Source organism: Chiloscyllium punctatum, chromosome 3 (assembly GCF_047496795.1).
Source record: "Chiloscyllium punctatum isolate Juve2018m chromosome 3, sChiPun1.3, whole genome shotgun sequence".
Taxonomy (NCBI): Eukaryota; Metazoa; Chordata; class Chondrichthyes; order Orectolobiformes; family Hemiscylliidae; genus Chiloscyllium; species Chiloscyllium punctatum.
This window is the reverse complement of record NC_092741.1, coordinates 21,714,334-21,736,477: the sequence shown is the minus strand read 5'-3', so window position 1 is coordinate 21,736,477 and position 22,144 is coordinate 21,714,334. Positions and strand designations below refer to the sequence as shown.

Sequence of the window (22,144 nt, the reverse complement as noted above, 5' to 3'; positions counted from 1 at the left end):
CTGCATTGGAACACAGACTTCAAGTAGGAGTCATTACGAATGGTGCTGAACATTGAACAATCAGCAAACACTTCTGACCTCACAATGGAAGCAATATCATTGATGAAGCAGCTGAAGACGGTTAGGCCTTGGACTACTACCCTCAATACACTTAATTCTTCAAGAAAACATTCAATAATTTTGGTCAGTTTACAGAAGGTTCACTGCATTCATTCGAAAAATGAAAGTTTTGTCTAACATGCAGCGATTGAGTAGTTTTGGCCTACACGCAGTAGAATGGAGAAGAATGACAGGAGATTTAATTGATGTATATAAAGTTGCAAAAGAGGATTGACAAAGTAGACAGAGTGGATGTTTCCCCTTGTGGGGCAAACTGGAATGAGGGTTCATATTTTAGGCCAAGAGCTGGCAGATATAAAAGAGATAAGGCGAATGAGGGTCACGAATCTGTGGAATTCACTATCCCACAGTAAGGTGGTCAGCAGCACTTTGAGTAAGTTGGAGGAGATGACAGATTTTTCATTAATAAAGTATTAAAGGGTTACGGGTGAAGACAGGAATAGGGAATAGAGGCCCACAGGAGATCAACTATGACCATGTTACATAGTGAACCAGGTTCAGGGGGCTGAATTGCCTGCTCCTAGTTTGTGTTAGCAAGATTCTCCCTCAGTCAGTCTACTCATTGCTATATTTCTCTTCAAGGCATCCTCCTGTTCTCTCTTTACTCAGGATTCTTTTTCCGACAACAGAAGTTAATGTTGAATATAATCCATCCCGTTCTTAAATACATGTGTCAGGTATAGACAGAAGAGATCGAGTGAATCCTTAGAGTATAAAGGCAGTCAGATGGAAATCAGGAGGGCAAAAAGGGGACATGAGATAGCTTAGCAAATAGGGAGAGAATCCAAAGGGATTTTATAAATACACTAAGGACCAAAGGGTAACTAGGGAGAGAATAGGGCCCCTCAAAGATCAGCAAGGCAGCCTTTGTGTGGAGCCGCAGGAAATGGGGGAGATACTAAACGAGTATTTTGCATGTGTTTGCTATGGAGAATGGCATGGAAGATTTGTATCATCGACAGTCACAGGTGAGGTGCTGGAAGACTGGAGGTTGGCTGACGTGGTGCCACTGTTTAAAAAGGGTGGTAAGGACTAGTCAGGGAACTATAGACCAGTGAGCCTGACGTCAGTGGTGGGCAAGGTGTTGGAGGGAATCCTGAGGGACAGGATGTTCATGTATTTGGAAAGGCAAGGACTGATTAGGGATAGTCAACATGGCTTTGTGTGTGGGAAATCATGTCTCACAAACTTGATTGAATTTTATATGAATAGGAAGGGTTTAGAGGGATATGGGCCAACAGTTGGCAAAAGGGACTAGATTATTTTGGGATATCGGGTCAGCATGGACAAGTTAGACCGAAGGGTCTGTTTCCGTGCTGTCCATCTCTATGGCACTAGAGGAAGGGCATTAGTTCTTCACCAGTCCTCTGCTGTTTTGATATTTTCTCTAATGCCTTTCTTATCTCTTCCCTTGATGTTTCTGAAATACTTGGATGCAATCCATTCAGACCAGGAACTTTGCCCTCATTATTCTAAACTCACTTATCTTGTTCTTCAGATCATCCTTCAATGCCACCTTTACATTTTCTCTTTACCTGGTAAATCGAGGCAAAACGACAGTAGAATATTTCTGCTATTCCCAACTCGTAATCTCTAGTATTACCTGATCTGTGCCTCAAGTTACCCAACGCCCATCAACTTTTTTAAAAAATGATATATCTGTAAAATATTCCACTGCAATGTTTATGTGCTTTGACAATTTAATTTCACAGCTTTTCTTCATCTTCCTCACCATTTTCTAACTTCTCTCCAGATTTCTCCTACTGTAACCACATGACACACAATAAGGTACTCCATAAATACAAATATTTCTTTTTTGAGATTTAAAGGAAGGTATTTAATTTCTGTAGAATTTCAGAAAACTCCAGCACATCCTAAAGTGCTTTCAACAGATCAACTACATCTGAGAACAAGCCAGTGTCAATAATGGATGATCATGAAACAAGCAGCTGTTGCCAAAAACCAAATTTGATATTTGAGCAGTGTAAGGATAGCAGATTCCCTTCCCTATCTGATGATTCACATGTATCCAAATCACAGCAATGTGATCACCTCTTAAATACACTCTGAAATGGTCAGGGCAAGCCACACAGTTATCGTCATAGATTCATTGATGTGTCGAGCTGCCATAGAAAATTAAAAACAAAAAAACACTTACCGGACCAACCAACATCAACCCAAACATTGCAAGCAAAAGGGATATTCTGCCCAGTAAACAGTGCAAAGGCCTCACTAAATTTTACACACTTGCACCAAAAATTGGTATAGAGAAGTCAAGCAATAGCTTGACTGTCATACAGACAGAATCAGACCTTACAGTTCATGTCTCAGACACCACCATCATCATCCCCACATAGATCCTGAACTAATCACTAATCAGCGTCAGAAACACCAAAGCTGGTGGCACAGAGGCATGCAGGGAGTTGCCCTGGAAGTCCCCAACTTTGACTCTTGCCAACTTGGCATCAGGTCAAATGTGGGGAGGGAAACCTGCTGCTGCCTACCAGTACTGCCTGGTCTTAGCTGGTGAATCAGCATATCCTAAAAATGACTCCTCGACTCCAACTCACTCTCATCCATTAGTTAGCTAAAGCTCTATCGATACCAATATACCACACTCAACACCACAGACCTTCATCTTCAATTTTGCCACATTGAAAGACAAAAAAATTGTACAATTTGATACTGTTATTTCCTTGGTTAACTATGGTCAGTTTATCTCCTTCCTACTCACTGGAATATTTTTGCTGAACACTTTGAACTTGTTATTTAAAAAAAGAATTACCGTCCATCAACTAATGCAGGCTGGGAAATAGACAAAGATCAGGATTGGAAAAGTGATATGGAACTCCATTCAAGGAAGAGGGAATCAGAAAGCAGGAAAGTATACATTAGTCACCCTAATATCTGCTGTTTGGAAAATTCTTGAGTCCACAATTAATGAAGAAATAATAGGACATTTAGAAAAACATAACCAAACAGTGTTTGGGTCTTGTGAAAGAGAATTCATGCTTGACAAATTTGCTTGAGTTCGTTGGGGATATAATGAGCAGACTTGATGAAGGAGAGATGTGATGGGTTTGGATTTCCAGAGTCAAGCTCCACATATTTAAAAAAAAAGGTTATTGCACAAGATACGGTCATTTGATATTAAGTGTCACATATTAGCATGGATTGAGGATTGGTTAATGCACAGAAGGCAGAGTTAGGATTAATGGATCTTTTTCAGATTGGACAGACTTAACTGGAAGTACTATGTCCAAGGATAATATTATTAAACTGGAGAGGGTTCAGAAAAGATTCACCAGAATGTTGCTGGGACAATAGCGTTGAGTTATTATAAATAGGCTAGATAGGCCGGGATTTTTTTCACTGGAGCGTAGGAGGTTGAGGGGTGACCGGAGAGAGACTTATAAAATCATGAGGGGCATAGATAAGGGTTTTTACCCCTGGGGGGGGGGGGGGGGGGGGTGTTCAAAACTAGGGGGCAAACTTTTAAGGTGAAAGGAAGAAGTTTAAAAAGGACATGTGGGACAACTTTTTCTTTTTACAGAGTGGCTCATGTGTGGAATGAAGTGCCAGAAGAAGTGGTTGATGCAGTAGGTACATTTACAACATTAATAACTATTTGGTTAAGTACATGAATAGAAAGGGTTTGGAAGGCTATGGGCCAAATGCAGTCAAGTGAGATTAGTTTGGTTTGGGAACAGGGTCAGCATATTGGGACTATTTGGACCAAAGGGTCTGTTTCCATGCTGTATGAATCTGTGACTGATTAGGGATAGTCAGCATGGATTCATGCATGGGAAACTGTCTCTCTCAAACTTGATTGAGTTGTTTTTGAGGACATGACCAAGAAGATAGAAGAGGGTACAGTGGTAGACGTTGTCCACATGGACTTAAGTAAAACCTTTGACAAGGTTCCACATGGTAGACAGGTTAGTAAGATTAGATCACACAGGATTCAGGGAGATTTTGCCAATTGGATACAAAATTAGTTTGATGGTAGGAGACAGAGGGTGGTGGTGCAGCATTGTTTTTCAGACTGGAGCACTGTGACCAGGGATCGGTGCTGGGTCCACTGTTGTTTGTCATTGATATCAACGATTTGGATGAGAACTTAGGAAACATGGCTAGCAAGTTTGTGGATGAAACCAAAATTGGTGATATGTGGATCATGAAGAAGGTTATCTAAGATTACAACGATACCTTGGTCAATTGGGCAAAAGGGCTGAGGAGTCACACAGATGAGATGTTGCCTTTGGTAAGACGAATGAGGGCAGGACATATGCATTTAATGGTACAGCCCCGGGAATGTTGTCAAACAGAGACTGAGAGGTTCAGATATGTAGTTCTTTCTAAGTTGCATCACAGGTGGACAGGGTGATAAATAAGGTATTTGGCATGTTTGCCTTCATTGCTCAGACCACTGAGTTGGAATGCCATATTGCAGTTGTACAGGATTTTGGTGTACTGTGTACAGTTTGGTCTCACTGCTATGGAAAGTATGTCATCAAATTGAAAAGATTTGTATAGAAAAGATTAGTGTAGAAAAGATTAACCAGGATGTTATCTGGACTGGACAGTTTGACAGGCTAGGACTTTTTCCACTGGAGTGTTAAGATGTTGAGGGATGGCCTAATAAAAAGGTTAATAAAATCAAGGGGAGCATAGATAAGGTGAATAGCAAAGGTATTTCCCCTAGGGTGGGGGTGGAGTTCAATACTAGGGGGCACATTAAGGCAAGAGGGGAAAGATTTAAAAAGGAAGTTGAAGGGCAACTTTTTCCAGAGGTTCATCCATATGTGAAATTAACTGTCAGAGAACATGGTAGATAGATACAGTTACAACATTTAAAAAGACATTTGGATAGGTACATGAATACACAAGATTTTGAGGGATACGTGACAAATGGGACTAGTTTAGTTTGGGAAACTTGGTCAGCATGGATGAGTTGGACTGAAGGATCGGTTTCCATGCTCTATGACTCTAAATTCGGACCATTCTTTCACAGGGAAATAAAGGATGGACAATAAATATTGGGCTTCCATGAAAGTCAAGTAACATTTGAGGAGAGGGAAATATAGTTGATGTCAAAACCAAGCTCTTCCTAGTAATGCATGCCCGTAATGAGTATTAAGAGAAGGTAAATATAGAGATATGTATAAAAAGCTGAATTGGCAAGGAGGAGACAGGAGATGAAACAGAGAAACACAAAGCTGTCCATCATTATGGACCAGACCAAACCCCTCTTCAAAGTATAGGAGAAAGTGAGGACCGCAGATGCTGGAGATCAGATTCAAACAGCGTGGTGCTGGAAAAGCACAGCAGGTCAGGCAGCATCTGAGCAGGAGTGTTGATGTTTAAGGCATAACTAAAATTTTATATTATATGAAAGTGATTGGTTTGCAAACGGACTCAGCATAAAACCATACGATAAAGGATTCCTGATGAAGGGCTTACGCCCAAAACAGCGACTTTCTTGCTCCTTGGATGTTGCCTGACTGGCTGTGCTTTTCCAGCATCACACTCTTTGGCCCCTTCAAATATATGAAGGAGATAGCCTAGATCCTAACTTTTATCTTATCTAAAGGCAAGTGTAAGGTGTTGTGTTCCAGGTGTAATTTGACTGGTCACACTACTTGGCTTTAAGCGAAACACACTATCCTTTCCTCTAGTTAAAATACTAACAAACAAAAAAAGAAAGAAGAACTGGTATAACTTTGACGCTATTGGAAAACTTAACAGAATACTCGATTATTTAATGACTAAAAAGTAGCTGTTCCAATATAGTATCATCCTATAAACACAGCCTTGGCGAAGGCAAATTTAGGAAAATAGATTGTCTCACATGCAGAGTTTCTCCAGTCCAGGGGGAAAAAAAACACCAAGAGAAATCTCCGGTAGACAGGGGTGTGGCAGTTTCCACAACCAATTCTAAAACCACAAAAACCTACTCTAGAACCCTGGTACTGTGGGAGCTGGAATCCACCCATTTATGCTGTTTCTATCGTTCTAACTTTAGAAAATACAGAGGGCCTCATAAGCTGTTTACTTTATTGGCTTGGAAGAAACAGTTCGTCACTAATGGCTCAAAACCACTTTTCGAAATAAAATCCTACGTCTTTGTCGGGATCCGTGTCACCTTTTGCTTGAAATTTAGCATTCGGGTAGTGGAAGGAATTACCAAAATAACAGATATGTTAGTCTTAGTTACAGACAGATTGGAGTGCAAGAGAAGGAGGAGACTGGCTGAAAAAGGACAATTTTGTTGAAGTTTTTCATCTTGCACTTATCAGGACTTTTGCATGAAAACCAATGTAAAGGGGGAGAAAGTTTTATACTGTATGAAAATGATTGGTTTGCAAATGGACTCAGTATAAAACTAAGATAAAAGGAGCAGAATTAGGCCATTCAACCCATTGGGTCCTGCTGCACCATTCAATCATGGCTAATATTTCTCAACATCATTCTCCTGCCTTTTCCCTGTAACCCTAGATCCCCTTACTAACTAAGAGCTTATCTATCTCTTTCTCAAGTACACTCAAGTGGAGGAAGCATTGGATGCGTGTACAGTTACAAGGTTTAAAAGACACGAGTACATGCGTTTATAAGTGTATGAATAAGAAATGTTTGGAGGAATATGGGCCAATCACACAGGTGGGACTAAGTTTAGTGTGCGATTATGGTCAGCATGGACTGATTAGACCGAAGGGTCTATTTCTGAACCTCATGACTCCACTAGTCATCAGCTGCCATCCTGAGGGAAAAAAAAGCGGTCTTATTTAGCAGCCTCCTGTGCATCACCTTGTGAAAGGCCTGTCTGGTAACCCAGACATAAAGGAATACCAGTGGATGTATTCGCTAATTTGCTTTTTACCTACTCAAAAGAATCTTAACAAGATTTGTCAGGCATGACCTCCCTTTGACAAAGTTATACTGACTCAGCCCTATTTTACTACATACTTCCAAATACCATGCAATTTCATCCTTGATGGACTTTGAAACCTTACAAGAGATGGAGGTCAGATTAACCAGCCTATAGCTTCTCTTTCTCTCCCTTCTTTAACAGGGGTGCTAAATTAATCAGTTTTCACTTCTCTGGGACCCTCCCTGACTCCAGTGATTCCTGAAAGATCACCACTAATGCCCCTAAGATTTCCTCAGCTATCTCCTTTAGATCCTGCATGTAGTCCAGCCTGTTGGGGTGATTTAGAGACAGATGTACAGCACGGAAGCAGACCCTTCAGTCCAACGCATCCATGCTGACCAGATATCCCAACCCAAGCTAGTCCCACCTGTCAGCACCCGGCCCATATCCCTCCAAACCCTTCCTATTCATATACCCATCCAAATGCCTCTTAAATGTTGCAATTGTACCAGCCTCTACCACTTCCTCTGGCAACTCATTCCATACACGTACCACCCTCTGCGTGAAAAAGTTGCCTCTTGGGTCTCTTTCATATCTTTCCCCCTCACCCTAAACCTATGCCCTCTACTTCTGGATTCCACAACCTGCTTATTTATCCTATCCATGCCCCTCAATTTTGTAAACCTCTATAAAAAGGTCACCCCTCAGCCTCTGACGCTCCAGGGAAAAAAGCACCAGCCTGTTCAGCCTCTCCCTATAGCTCAAATCCTCCAACCCTGACAATATCCTTGTCAATCTTTTCTGAACCCTTTCAAGTTTCACAACATCTTTCCGATAGGAAGGAGACCAGAATTGAATGCAGTATTCCAAAAGTGGCCCCACCAATGTCCTGTACAGCTGTAACATAACCTCCCAACTCCTGTACTCAATGCTCTGACCAATAAAAGAAACCATACCAAATGCCTTCTTCACTATCCTATCTAACTGCGACTCCACTTTCAAGGAGCTATGAACCTGCACTCCAAGGTCTCTTTGTTTAGCAACACTCCCTAGGACCTTACCATTAAGCGTACAAGTCCTGCTAAGATTTGCTTTCCCAAAATGCAGCACTTTGCATTTATCTGAATCAAATTCCATCTGCCACTTCTCAGCCCATTGGCCCATCTGGTCAAGAACCTGTTGCAATCGGAGGTAACCCCCTCCGCTGTCCACGACACCTCCAATTTTGGCGTCATCTGCAAACTTACGAACTGGATTTATCCACCTTCAGACCTTTCAGCTTCCCAGCGTAGTCTTCTTAGTGATGGCCTCTACCCCCTGACTTTCTTAAAATGTTTGTATACTGCTGGTGTCTTCCACTGTGAAAACTGATGCAAAGTATCTATTTAGTTCCTCAGCCATTTCTGTGCTCCCATTACAACTTCCCCAGCTTTATTTTCGAATGGTCCAATGTACGCTCTTGCCTTTTAGAGATCTTAAAAAAAACTCTTACAATTTTTTTTATATTACCAGCTAGTTGATTCTCATTTCAACTTCTCCTCCCCCATTTTTGCTCTTTTCTTTTCCCTCTGCTAGCTTCTAAGGGCTTCCCAATCCTCTAACGTCCCACTAATTTTCAACATGTTGTATGTTTTTCTCTTGCTTTTCTGCTGTCTCTAACCTGCCTGGCCAGGAGTCCATGCCTCAGCCTCCCCTTGGTATGCTCTTCTTCCTTTGGATGAATTTCTGCTGCACCTCTCAAATTACCCCAGAAACCCCTGCTATTGCTGCTCGACTATCTTCACTGCTAGGCTCCTCCTTCGCGTCTTTGTAGTTATCTTTACTCATTTACAATATAGTTATATCTGATTCCAGCTTCTCCCTCTCAAACTGCAGGGTGAATTCTGTCATACTATGGTCATTACCCCCTCAGGAGTTATTTCACCTTAAGCTCTCCAATCAACTCTGCCTAATTACACCTCACCAAATCTGTTCTGTAGTGGGCTCTTCCCCAAGCTGCTCCAAAAACCATCCCATAGACACGCCACAAATTCCTGTTCGAGATCCACAGTCCGATTTTCCAAGGTCCACCTGGATATTGAAATTCCTCATGGTGATTTTAATAGTACCTTCATACCTCCTGATTTATGTTCCTCTGCACATTCTGACTGCTGCTAAGAGGCCTGTACATAACACTCAGAGACGTATTTTCTCCTTTGCAATCCCTCAACACTACCCACAGAGATTATACACCATCCTACTCTATAGGCCTTCTGGCTATTGATTTAATTTCATTTCTTACGAACAAGGCAAGCCCACTGCCTTGTCCATTTACTTGTCCTTTCAAAAGGATTCGTCTCCTTGAATATTTAGTTCCTACCTCAATCGCCTCACAGCCACATCTGTGATAACCACAACATCATACCTCTCAATTTCAATCTGCGTTACAAGCTCATTGACCTTGCTTTGTATACTGCACACATTTAAGTGCGACATCCTCAGTGCTGCACTGACTGTCCTCCTTCTCATAGTCGTCTCATCTGCTGTGCCAGAAGTTAAATTCCTAACCCTTTCCACACTCTCCTATTACTTTTGTGGGAAGCTTAAATAATGTCTGCTGAGTTCTTCTGCACTATAACTTTTTTCCATAATTTTTCATGTAACTAAAAACTCCCCCTCCCCCATAACTTAGTTAACACCCCATCCATAGCCCTAGTTAAGTAATTCACCAGGACTCTGGCCTCACGATGATATACTTGATTAATGTAAAAGCCATCATTACAGAGATTCCAGAGCTGTGATGCAGAGGGATCTGGGTGTCCAAGCACATGAGTTGTAAAAATTTAGTACGCAGATGACCAAGCATGTGGATGAGGGTAGAGCAGTGGATGTAGTGTACATGGATTTTAGTAAGGCATTTGATAAGGTTCCCCATCGTAGGCTTATGCGGAAAGTCAGGAGGCATGGGATAGAGAGAAATTTGGCCAATTGGATAGAAAACTGGCTAACTGGTCGAAGGCAGAGAGTGGTGGTAGATGGTAAATATTCAGCCTGGAGCCCAGTTACAAGTGGAGTTCCGCAGGGATCAGTTCTGGGCCCTCTGCTGTTTGTAATTTTTATTAATGACTTAGATGAGGGAGTCGAAGGGTGGGTCAGTAAATTTGCAGATGATACGAAGATAGGTGGAGTTGTGGACAGTGAGGAGGGCTGTTGTCGGCTGCAGAGGGACTTAGATATGATGCAGAGCTGGGCTGAGGAGTGGCAGATGGAGTTCAACCCTGCCAAGTGTGAGGTTGTCCATTTTGGAAGAACAAATAAGAATGCGGAATACAGGGTTAATGGTAGGGTTCTTCGTCAGGTGGAGGAACAGAGGGATCTTGGGGTCTATGTACATAGATCTTTGAAGATTGCCACTCAGGTGGACAGAGTTTGTAAGAAGGCCTATGGTGTATTATCGTTCATTAGCAGAGGGATTGAATTCAAGAGTCGTGAAGTGATGTTGCAGCTGTACAGGACTATGGTTAGGCCACAGTTGGAGTACTGTGTGCAGTTCTGGTCGCCTCACTTTAGGAAAGATGTGGAAGCTTTGGAGAGGGTGCAGAGAAGATTTACCATGATGTTGCCTGGAATGGAGAGTAGGTCGTACGAGGATAGGTTGAGAGTTCTCGGCCTTTTCTCGTTGGAACGGCGAAGGATGAGGGGTGACTTGATAGAGGTTTATAAGATGATCAGAGGAATAGATAGAGTAGACAGTCAGAAACTTTTTCCCCGGGTACAACAGAGTGTTACAAGGGGACATAAATTTAAGGTGAAGGGTGGAAGGTATAGGGGAGATGTCAGGGGTGGGTTCTTTACCCAGAGAGTGGTGGGGGCATGGAATGCGCTGCCCTTGGGAGTGGTAGAGTCAGAATCATTGGCGACCTTTAAGCGGCATTTGGATAGGTACATGGATGGGTGCTTAATCTAGGTTAGAAGTTCGGCACAACATTGTGGGCCGAAGGGCCTGTTCTGTGCTGTATTGTTCTATGTTCTATGTTCTAGATATGCTGAGTAATTGGGAAAGCTAAGGATGTTATTATTTATTAAGAGGGAAATCAATGTAAAGATGCTTCAGGTTATAAACATGAAGTTAAGACGGCCATAGTCCCACAGGACCATAGGGCTCATCTCTCATTAGAGAGAGATGGCTGGTGGTGGTTTAACCATGCCTCAAGGGGAGAGTTTGAGGAAAGAAAAAGTCCTTCATGATAACCTTCATGGTAATTTCAGCAGTGCAGGAATCTAACATACATTGTTGGCATCACAATCAGCTTTTCAGTCAATTGAGCTAACTCAGATATGACACTGGTCAAGCCACATCTGACATACTGTGTACAGTACTGGCCTCCTTCTTTAAGAAGTTAAAAACCACAACACCAGGTTATAGTCCAACAGGTTTAAAATGAAAGCACACTAGCTTTCGGAGCGCCGCTCCTTCATTAGGTGGTTGTCACCTGACAATCACCTGATGAAGAAGCGACTCTCCGAAAGCTAGTGTGCTTCTTTAAGAAGGAACGTAAATGCACTGGAGGCAGTTCCGAAAAGGTTTACTAGACCAACACCTAGAATGGCTGGACTGTATAATGAAGAAAGGTGGATAGAGTAGACTGCATCCACTGCAGGTTTTGAAATTCAAGGGGTGATTTGATTGAAATATACAAGATCCTGAGGGGACTTTACAGGGTGAATAGGAGAAGGATATTTCCTCTGGTTGGAGAATCTATAGCTAGGATGTCATAGTTTTAAAAAAAAACAACAACAAAAGGTAGCCACTTAAGGCAGATGTGAAGAATATTTTCCTCTCAGAGGGTTGAGCATCTCTGGAACGTTTTCCAAAAAGGTAATGTAGGCAGAGTCTTGGAACATCTTTAAGGAAGAGGTTGATATCACTATCTTGCTCAGCAAGAATCTAAGCTTTGCTAGTCGATTGGAAACTGGATCAGATCAGCCAGGATCATATTGAACAGTGAAGGAGGCTTGAAGGCCCAAGTGACTGGCTCCTGATGTTTGTTCACATGTATATATATGTTTCCAAATGGAGACAACAGTTAAGACTCTAGTCTTTAAACTGACTGGGCACGAGGGGACCAACACAGACACCTGCTACTCCCTGTCACTGAAGCCTGGTTCTATTTATATCCTAAGCTACACAGTAATCAGAAGGTCGCTGTACTAGACAAGTGGAAAGTAGCCAGCCATCTTCCTTTCTATGTCCCAACTGTAGAATTAGCAAGACTCTCTAGAAAGCCATAATCAGATCAGAGTCAGTGAAGTTAGGTTCAAACCAAACTCCGATGGCCACTATCAAAATCTACAAAAACACAATTACTTTGTTTTGCATACAAAAAAAAACATATATACATATCACCTGCAGTTACAAAAATGGGAGGGTGGAAAGCTAAACAAATTCAGATTGCACATACAGATCTGAAAACAGCAGACAGAAGCAGCATTCCAGACAAGGACCTGACAGTTCAATGCTCTCATTTTTTCTTTCATGGGTTGGAAGTGTCCCTAATTGCTTTTGAACTGAGTGATGTATTAGGGCTAAACCATTTCAGAGGGCAGTTAACAGACCCACAGCAATGCAGTTAACTGAAGTTATATGTAGGCCAGACCAGGGAAAGGCAGCAGATTCTTTCCTTAAGGCACCTTAAAATGAACCCAGATGAATCCAGCATTTAACTTCCGAAAATTTGCATTATCAGCTGCTGTGGTGGGATCGGAACCTCTGTCATCAGAGACTGGGTCTTTGGGTTACTAGTCCAGTGACAATATCATGAATGCAATCATCTCCATCCTTGTTCCAATACTTACAGACTGCATTAACTGTGTTCTCAAACTTCTAGCCACTGCACTATTGTACTTACAAATATCAATAAAACTGATGAAGGAATTTCTACAGAAAGCAACAGAAAATTAGGAAATAAGTAAAACAGAATCATACCCAAGACTTGTCAGCAGAGGAATATGCAGAGGAAAAAGTCTGGTATGATTTTTAAATGCTAGCAGAACCTAGTATTTAACTTAGTTTGCAGTCCCACAATGTGGACCTCACTGAACATGAAATGGCTAGGTTGCGGTTGTAGCGGTGGTTATAGGGAGGGAGAGAGTGGCGCAGGGGAGATAGATTTCTTTATACTATAAACGCATTCACGTGGAGGATGAATCATGGAGATAGAAACATTACAAAGCCAACTGGTTGATAATCTACAAGTGTGGAACATCAGCAGATTTCTGAAAATTTGCTCTTGGGATATGGGTGACATTGGCAAGGCCCATTCTGAGCTGCCCCATAAATTTGTGCTTCCCTTTGAATGACTGAATACTGTCTGGACTTGGGACTTGCACAAAAGAACTTGAAAGGGGTTAAATATAGGGGACTATGTTAAACTGTGCTTTTATACTTGGTGCTTCTGACATGAGCTTCACAAGGCTGCAGCACTGATACTTCGGGTTGATGAAACAGAGTCACTGACTCTAAGGGACATCTACCGCTATCAACAGCCTTCTGTACAATTCTGGTCATTTCAGTCCATTAAACATAGGGAAATTCAACAAAACAATGCTACTGGAGATGAAATATGGAAATCAGAAATGTCAGAACCAAAGCATATTTAAAACCAGTTGTGAGAGGAAGAGGAAATGAACTGCAGGTTCTCTCATGGATGAATGAACAGAAAATTCAACTTGATCTAAACAGTAATAACTTGTGTGACCTTGTGATGTGGTGGATGGATCCAAGGTAAGATTATGACTTTCAAGTTACTCTCAGACCGTAGGCTTTTAATGTACAGAGAGGTTCATTGCAGTATAATAATTGTGGTGCAGTTTGTTTATCTATAGATGACCACATTGTAGAATGAATTATGGTTTGGTTTAATTAAATGAATTCAAATCAAGCAGAAGTGATCTCACTAAAATCTTAAGTATGTGAGATTCGTACAAGACATATTCATCAAATCCAAAAATTCCAAACTCAGCTGGCTCTCTGCAGACAACACGGTGAGCGTTATAGCCTGGGGACAAAGTCAAACTGTTAGCTGCAGATCGGTCACTGGTAATGCGCAACAATGAGTGCTCTGGCATCATACAGATATCAAAGTAAACGCTCTTGCATGTATCACTATCAACATGTCGGACAGGCCTAACAATTCTACTAAACATGTTAGTCACACAGAACTTCACTGTTGTACAATGACATACTTCTCAGAGGCCTGGCTACTGTTCAGCAATAATCACACTGGGGACACAATTAAGACCTGTTCAATTGTACCAATGTCATTACTGACACCATTAGCTACTGATCCCAGACTAGAACTGAGGGAGGTCAGAGGTTAAAATGGAAACCCTCCGTATAAGGTTCCACCTTCCAATCCAAAGGGGAAGGGAATGGAATGGAGTGTCACAGTACAGGACAGCATTCTGGTCATCCTGCTTACACCAGCTCAAAAGGACCAAGCCAATTAACAGTAGAGTCAGAGATGTACAGCACAGAAACAGTCCCTTCGATCCAACCTGTCCACGCCGACCAGATATCCCAACCCAATCTAGTCCCTCCTGCCAGCACCCGGCCCATATCCCTCTAAACCCTCCCTAATCATATACCCATCCAGATACCTTTTAAATGCTGTAATTGTACCAGCCTCCACCACTTCCTCTGGCAGCTCATTCCATACACGTACCACCCTCTGCGTGAAAAAAAAATCACCTCTTAGGTCTCTTTTATATCTTTCCCCCTCTAACCCTAAATCTATGCCCTCTAGTTCTGGACTCCCCAGAAAATACTTTCTCTATTGACCCTATCCATGCCCCTCGATTTTATAAACCTTTAAGGTCACCCCTCAGCCTTCGATGTTCCAGGGAAAACAGCCCTGGGGGCAGGTGAATTGGCCATGTTAAATTGCCCATAGTGTTAGGTGCATTAGTCAGAGGGAAATGGATCTGGGTGTGTTACTCTTCAGAGGGTCGGTGTGGACTTGTGGGGCTGAAGGTCCTGTTTCCACGATGTAGGAAATCTAATCTACCGTCCAAATTGGTCTTCCTCCAAGTTAGAACTTCAACTTTTCCATCACTATTTTAAAACTAATAGAATTATGGTCGCTGGCCCCAAAGTGCTCCCCCACTGACACTTCAGTCACCTGCCCTGCCTTATTTCCCAAGAGTAGGTCAAGTTTTGCACCTTCTCTAGTAGGTACATCCACATACTGAATCAGAAAATTGTCTTGCACATACTTCCATCTAAACCCTTAACACTATGGTAGTCCCAGTCTATGTTTGGAAAATTAAAATCCCCTGCCATAATCATCCTATTAGTCTTACAGATAACTGAGATCTCCTTACAAATGTGTTTCTCAATTTCTCTCTGACTATTAGAGCACCTATAATACAATCTCAATAAGGTGATCATCCCTTCCTTATTTCTCAGTTCCACCCAAAAAACTTCCCTGGATGTCGCGCTGGGGATATCCTCCTTCAGCACAGCTGTAATACTATCCCTTATCAAAAAGGTCACTCACCCTCGTCTCTTGCCTCCCTTTTGATCCTTCCTGTAGCATTTGTATCCTGGAACACTAAGCTGCCAGTCCTGCCCATCCCTGAGCCATGTTTCTGTAATTGCTATGATATCCCAGTCCCATGTTCCTAACCATGCCCTAAGTTCTAAGTTTATCTGGCTTCCCTGTTAGGCCTCTTGCATTGAAATAAATGCAGTTTAATTTATCAGTCCTACCTTGTTCTCGGTTTTGCCTCTGCCTGCCCTGTTTGACTTGCTTCTGTTCTCAACTGTACCAGTCTCAGATTGATCTCTTTCCTCACTATCTCCCTGGGTTCCCCCCCACCTTACTAGCTTAAATCTTCCAGAGCAGCTCTAGCAAATTTTCCTGCCAGTATATTAGTCCCCTTGTAATTCAGGCACAATCCGTCCTTCTTGTACAGGTCACTCCTACTCCAAAAGAGATTCCAATGATCCAAAAATGCGAATCCTTCTCCCATACACCAGCTCCTCAGCCATGCATTCATCTGCTCTATCCTCCTAGTCCTACCTCAGTAGCTCGTTGCACCGGCAGTAATCCAGATATTACTACTCTTGAGGACCTCCTTTTTAAATTCCTGCCTAACTCTTATCTCCCTTCAAAATATCAACCTTTTCCCTTCCTATGTCATTGGTTCCAATGTGGACAATGACCCCCTGCTGGCTCCTCTCCCCCATGAGAGCATTCTGCACCCTCTCTGAGGCATCATTGATCCTGGCACCAGGGAAGCAACACACCTGATTTTTCGTTCCTGGCCACAAACATCTGTCTGTACTTTCGACTAGAGGGTCCTCTAACACAAATCGATCTCTTGGAACCCAACCTACCCCCTCATTGCATTAGAGCCCGTCTCAATACCAGAAACTTGGCTGTTTGTGCTATGTTCCCCTGAGAATCCATCACCCCTACATTTTCCAAAACAGCACATTTTATGCTGCAGGGTTATAGGTGATTCACAAATGCACTACCAGTTTGATTCATGCTAAAGAAGCAATTTGTTAAGGAGTTCCAAGTGCTTGTGCAGTACACAAAACTGTCATTGTTTTTTCATTGCTGCTTTACCATTCATTCAGCACAGCATGTTTTTAAATGTCAAAAATCATCCAAATCATATACAAAAAAAAACTTTCCCTCTCACCAAAAGCTATTGTTTCCCCCCTAGACTGAGCAGATGAACCCATCACTCTCTTTAAAAAAAAGTCACATGGACACCAATCCAAAACCAACATAAACAAATGTCTTATTTCACAATTGCAGAAATAGTAAATAGGAAAATGCATCAAAATTTACACACATTGGCTTTTTTTATGTTCAAAGCCATTTACACAAGGGAATAAACAGCAAGTATAAAAAATTCGATAACCTCTCTAACCAGGACAGCCTCGGACCACAGATTAAAAACCTTCAGCAACAACTCTTATAGAGCACTGTAAACATTGTAAAACATTGCAAGCTGCTGCACAGTAGTGAAGCAACAAAATCTGACATTAAACCAATGCAATGTTAGGGCAGATGACCAAAAGCTTGATCCAAGTAGCACTTTTTTCCAAGGAGTGTCTCAAAAGGAGACGAGAGAAGTTTGTGGTGGGATAATTTCAGAATTTCAGGAATGAAGGAATGGCTGCCCATGTGGACAGAATTAATAACAAGGCCAAAATTAAAGTCATTGAAAAGTGAGTTGCTGGAAAAGCACAGCCAGTCAGGCAGTATCGGAGAAGCTAGAAAGTCAACGTTTCTAACATAAGCTCTTCATCAGTAGTGAGGGGATGGGACCAAGGGGACTGGGAGATAAATGGGAGAGGGGTGGGGCTGGGGAAAGTAGCTGGAATGCAATAGGTAGATGAAGGTGGTCCTATCTATCTCCCTTCCCACCTATCCACTCCAACCGATCACCATCATCTTGCCACCTTCATCTACTTATGGCATTCCCAGCTATCTTTTCCCAGCCCCATCCCCCTCCCATTTATCTTCCTGCCCTCTTGGCACCTCCCCCCCGATGAAAGGCTTATGCTCAAAAGGTCAACTGCCCTGTTCCTCGAATGCTGCCTGACCAGCTGCGCTTTTCCAGCATCACACTCTTCAACTCGGATCTCCAGCATCCTCACTTTCTCCAAAATTAGAGCACAGATTACAGAGGATGGAGGTGCTGAAAAAGATTCCAAAGATAGGAAGGGGTAAAGCAATTGAGCAGATTTGCAAACATGATAGGGAATTCCAGAAATTTAATTTGGGACCACATTAGCAAAGGCGATCCAGGAACAGGACCTCATCAGAATCACTGGTGAGAGTTTTGGATGATGGGCCAACGAGAAGTGCATTGAATACAATATGCTACACAGCATCCCACACCTTTTACAGGAACAGGAATAGGTCACTCAGCCCCTCATATACATTTCCAGCACCCACACCGCCAAGCCAGAGAAAGGGGGACCCCCAAGAATCTCTTTGATCCAAATAAACTCCAGTCTTCTGGCAAAGCAGAACGAACCCCAGCATAAAGTCACATTTGTCAGGCAGCCTTCAAATCCATCACATACAAAAACTCACACCAAACAGAACCAAAACATACACGCACAGGATCTACACTCGGGTTTCAAATTTAAACAAACAGTAGCACAACTTTTCTTCCAACAGTGGGAAGTGTGTTAAAGCTCCCACTCTGCTGCTGTGATTTATCTTTCCCAGCCGGGGATCCACCAGCCCCTCACTCAGAGTCAGGGTGGGGGGGTGGAAGGAGAGCCTGGCCTAGGCGGAGGGCCCCAGGATACAGGGGCAGGGGGGGGAAGAGGGGGAGGGGGGACCAGTCTGAGTCTGACAGCCGCCCCACAGCCACAGACAGCTCCAGGTGGAGGTGAGGTACTCCCGAGGGAGGGGAGGGGAGGGGAGGGGGGTCCGCCTCCAGCAGCGGTAGGTTCCCCACCCTCTCAGTCTGCGGTGCGGATCCGGGAGCTGGGCTCTGCTGTCTCCCTCCCCCCCCCCCGGGGCCCTGGGTCGGGGTGGGGGCGGATCTGGCTCCAGCCCCGGCCCTGTCAGTCAGTGTCGGATCCTCGGCCCTCATCGGGCAGACTCCGCCGGAGACTCGACCTCCTGCTCACGGGGAAGGGAGGGTGTTTGGGGGGTGGGGTGGTGTGTGTCCCTCTCGTCTCCCTTGCCGGTCCCCCCTCCTCCAGCCGCCCCCGGACTCACTCTCATCCGGCAGCTCCTCCACCTCCGCCATCTTGAATCGGCCGCGCCGCTTTTCAAAGGGAGCCGCGCGGCATTCTGGGTGATCCCGGGGCGGCAGAAACAAAAGCCCGAGAGGAGCCGCGGGCAGCGCCGCCGAACTGCGGGTGGCGCCGCGCGATCGTCCCCTCGGCTGACAGGCGGGCGGGCTAGCACAAGGTGGCATTGGGGGTGGGGGGATAGCGGGTTCGAGTCCCGGCCCTGCTCCAATTTCTCAGTCCTCCAGGAGGCTGGGGATTTCCCCGTAATAATAACTGTTAATACAACAGGGCAGAGAGATATTGAGGGACAGGGGATGCCTCCTACCAGATTCCCTTCCAAGTAGCAAACATTCCCTAACTCCAAAGAAAATATGATTGTATTTAAGTTAAAAATCACACAACACCAGGTTTATTTGGGAGCACTGCTCCTTCAATGGGTGGTTGTGGAGTGACTGAAATTTTACATTTGAAAAAGACCTGGATTGTTTGTTAAGTCTCTCACCTCTTAGAATTGGCATGTTGGTTTCAGTTCTTTCATATGTAAATCTTTCTTAAAGTTACATTCTCAAGTTCATTGAACGCTGGGGCTCAGACAGCCTCACAGAGGGCACCTCACACCTTCAGCGCATTATCTTAAGCCAACGGGGCATCGACTGTTAAAGTTCACTTTGAGAATGTAACTTAAAGAAAGTTCTGGGTTTACATATGAAAGGACTGAAATTAACTTACCCATTCTAAAAGATGAGAGACTTAATAAACAAGCAAGGTATTTTTTCAATGTATAATTTCAGTGACATCACACTGTAAACATGATTTGGAGATGCCAGTGGGGTGTGCAAAGTTAAAAATCACACAACACCAGGTTATAGTCCAACAGGTTTAATTGGAAGCACCAGCTTTCGGAGCGCTGCTTCGTCAAGTGATAGTGGAGGGCTCAATCCCAACACAGAATTTACAGCAAAAATTTACAGTGTGATGTCACTGAAATTATTCATTGAAAATTTGATTGTCTGTTAAGCCTTTCATCTGTTAGAAAACCTGATAGTTTCACTTCTTTCATGTGTACATCACAAAACCTTTTTTAAAAGTTGCATTCTAGGGTTAGCTGTTAACAATGGTGATAGCTAGACAATATGTTGAAGGTGTTAGCCCCCTGTGTTCTCTGTCTATGACCTGATGTTTAGATTAGAATCAATCTAAAAAGTGAGAGAACAGAGTTTTACATAAATTCATGCAGTTTTTGAGCTCAGAGTTCTACATGAATGTATGCAGTTTTTGAGCAAAATGCAATGTAACTCTGCAAGTACAAATTCACCCCACAAAATATATGTGTGCATGTGGGTCTTTGTCTGTCTGTGTGTGTCTGTGTCTGGGGTGAGGGTTGTGAGTGTGAGAAAGTGTGTGTGTGTAGTGGGTGCAGAGTGTCTTAAGTCTGTGAGGGGGTGCATGTGGGAGTGTGTGTGTCTATAAGGGTGTGTGTGGATTTCCCACTACTGGATTAGTGGTGCTGGAAGAGCACAGCAGTTCAGGCAGCATCCAAGGAGCAGCGAAATCGACGTTTCGGGCAAAAGCCCTTCATCAGGAATAAAGGCAGTGAGCCTGAAGCATGGAGAGATAAACTAGAGGAGGGTGGGGGTGGGGAGAGAGTAGCTTAGAGTACAATGGGTGAGTGGGGGAGGGGATGAAGGTGATAGGTCAAGGAGGAGAGGGTGGAGTGGATAGGTGGAAAAGGAGATAGGCAGGTCGGACAAGTCCGGACAAGTCAAGGGGACAGTGCTGAGCTGGAAATTTGAAACTAGGATGAGGTGGGGGAAGGGGAAATGAGGAAACTGTTGAAGTCCACATTGATGCCCTGGGGTTGAAGTGTTCCGAGGCAGAAGATGAGGCGTTCTTCCTCCAGGCGTCTGGTGGTGAGGGAGCGGCGGTGAAGGAGGCCCAGGACCTCCATGTCCTCGGCAGAGTGGGAGGGGGAATTGAAATGTTGGGCCACGGGGCGGTTTGGTTGATTGGTGCGGGAGTCTCGGAGATGTTCCCTAAAGCACTCTGCTAGGAGGCGCAGACAACCTCACAATGCTACACTTCTCCAGCTTCCACCCAAAACATATTAAAACAGCCATTCCCTATGGACAAGCCCTACGCATACACCAGATCTGCTCAGATGAGGAGGAACGTGACGGACACCTGGAAGTATTCAAGGACACCCTCACAAGAACGGGGTACGATGCTCAACTCATCGACCGCCAGTTCCGACGTGCCACAGCAAGAAACCGTAATGACCTCCTCAGGAGACAGACACGGGCTGCACATGACAGGGTACCCTTCGTTGTTCAGTATTTCCCAGGGGCTGGAAAATTACGCCATGTTCTTTGTGACCTGCAACACATTATCAATGAGGTTGAGTACCTCACCAAGACCTTCCCCACACCTCCACTACTTGCCTTTAAACAACCGCCAAACCTCAAACAGATCATTGTTCGTAGCAAACTGCCCGGCTCTCAGGACAACTCCATACAACCCTGTCACGGTGGACGCTGCAAGACGTGTCAGATTGTGGACATAGATACCACTATTACACGTGGGAACACCTCCCACCTTGTACATGGCAGGTACTCATGTGACTCAGCCAACGTTGTCTATCTTATACGTTGCAGGCAAGGATGCCCGGAGGCATGGTACATTGGGGAAACCGAGCAAAGACTATGACAACGGATGAATGGGCACCGCACAACAATCAACAGACAGGAGGGATCCCCCCCAGTTGGGGAACACTTCAGTGGTCCAGGACATTCAGCCTCGGACCTTCAGGTGACCATCCTCCAAGGTGGACTTCGGGACAGGCAGCAGAGAAAAGTGGCCGAGCAGAGGCTGATAGCTAAGTTCGGTACCCATAGGGAAGGCCTCAAATGGGACCTTGGGTTCATGTCACATTACAGATGACCACCATTGCACTACACACACACACACACACACACACACACATATTCCTACACAGACACTCTCACATACACACAGACACCCACACACACCCTTATAGACACACACACTCCCACACTCACACATGCACCCCCTCACAGACTTAAGACACTCGGCACTCACTACACACACACACACACTTTCTCACACTCACAACCCTCACCCCAGACACAGACACACACACACAGACAGACAAAGACCCACAAGCACACATATATTTTGTGGGGTGAATTTGTACTTGTGGTGTTACATTGCACTTTACTCAAAAACTGCATACATTCATGTAGAACTCTGAGCTCAAAACCTGCATGAATTTATGTAAAACTCCGTTATCTCACTTTTTAGATTGGAATCAATCTAAACATCAGGTCATAGACAGAGAACACAGGGGGCTAACACCTTCAACATATTGTCTAGCTATCACC

The 22,144-nt window shown here is 43.9% G+C and overlaps 1 protein-coding gene across 2 annotated transcripts in view; it reads right to left on the bottom strand.

The window, feature by feature from the left end:
• Positions 1-18,821, bottom strand: part of lin9 (lin-9 DREAM MuvB core complex component) — a 108,007-nt gene extending 89,186 nt beyond the window's left edge. Inside the window, exon 1 of one of the 2 annotated variants that reach the window (XM_072550763.1) lies at positions 18,730-18,821. In XM_072550763.1, the coding sequence (XP_072406864.1) occupies positions 18,730-18,760 (31 nt within the window). In that variant the 5' untranslated portion in view covers positions 18,761-18,821. Of the gene's footprint in view, positions 1-14,629; positions 14,649-18,729 lie in introns of those variants that run through there. The other variant, XM_072550765.1, reaches the window with a different exon arrangement.
• Between the last annotated feature and the right edge of the window lie 3,323 nt (positions 18,822-22,144).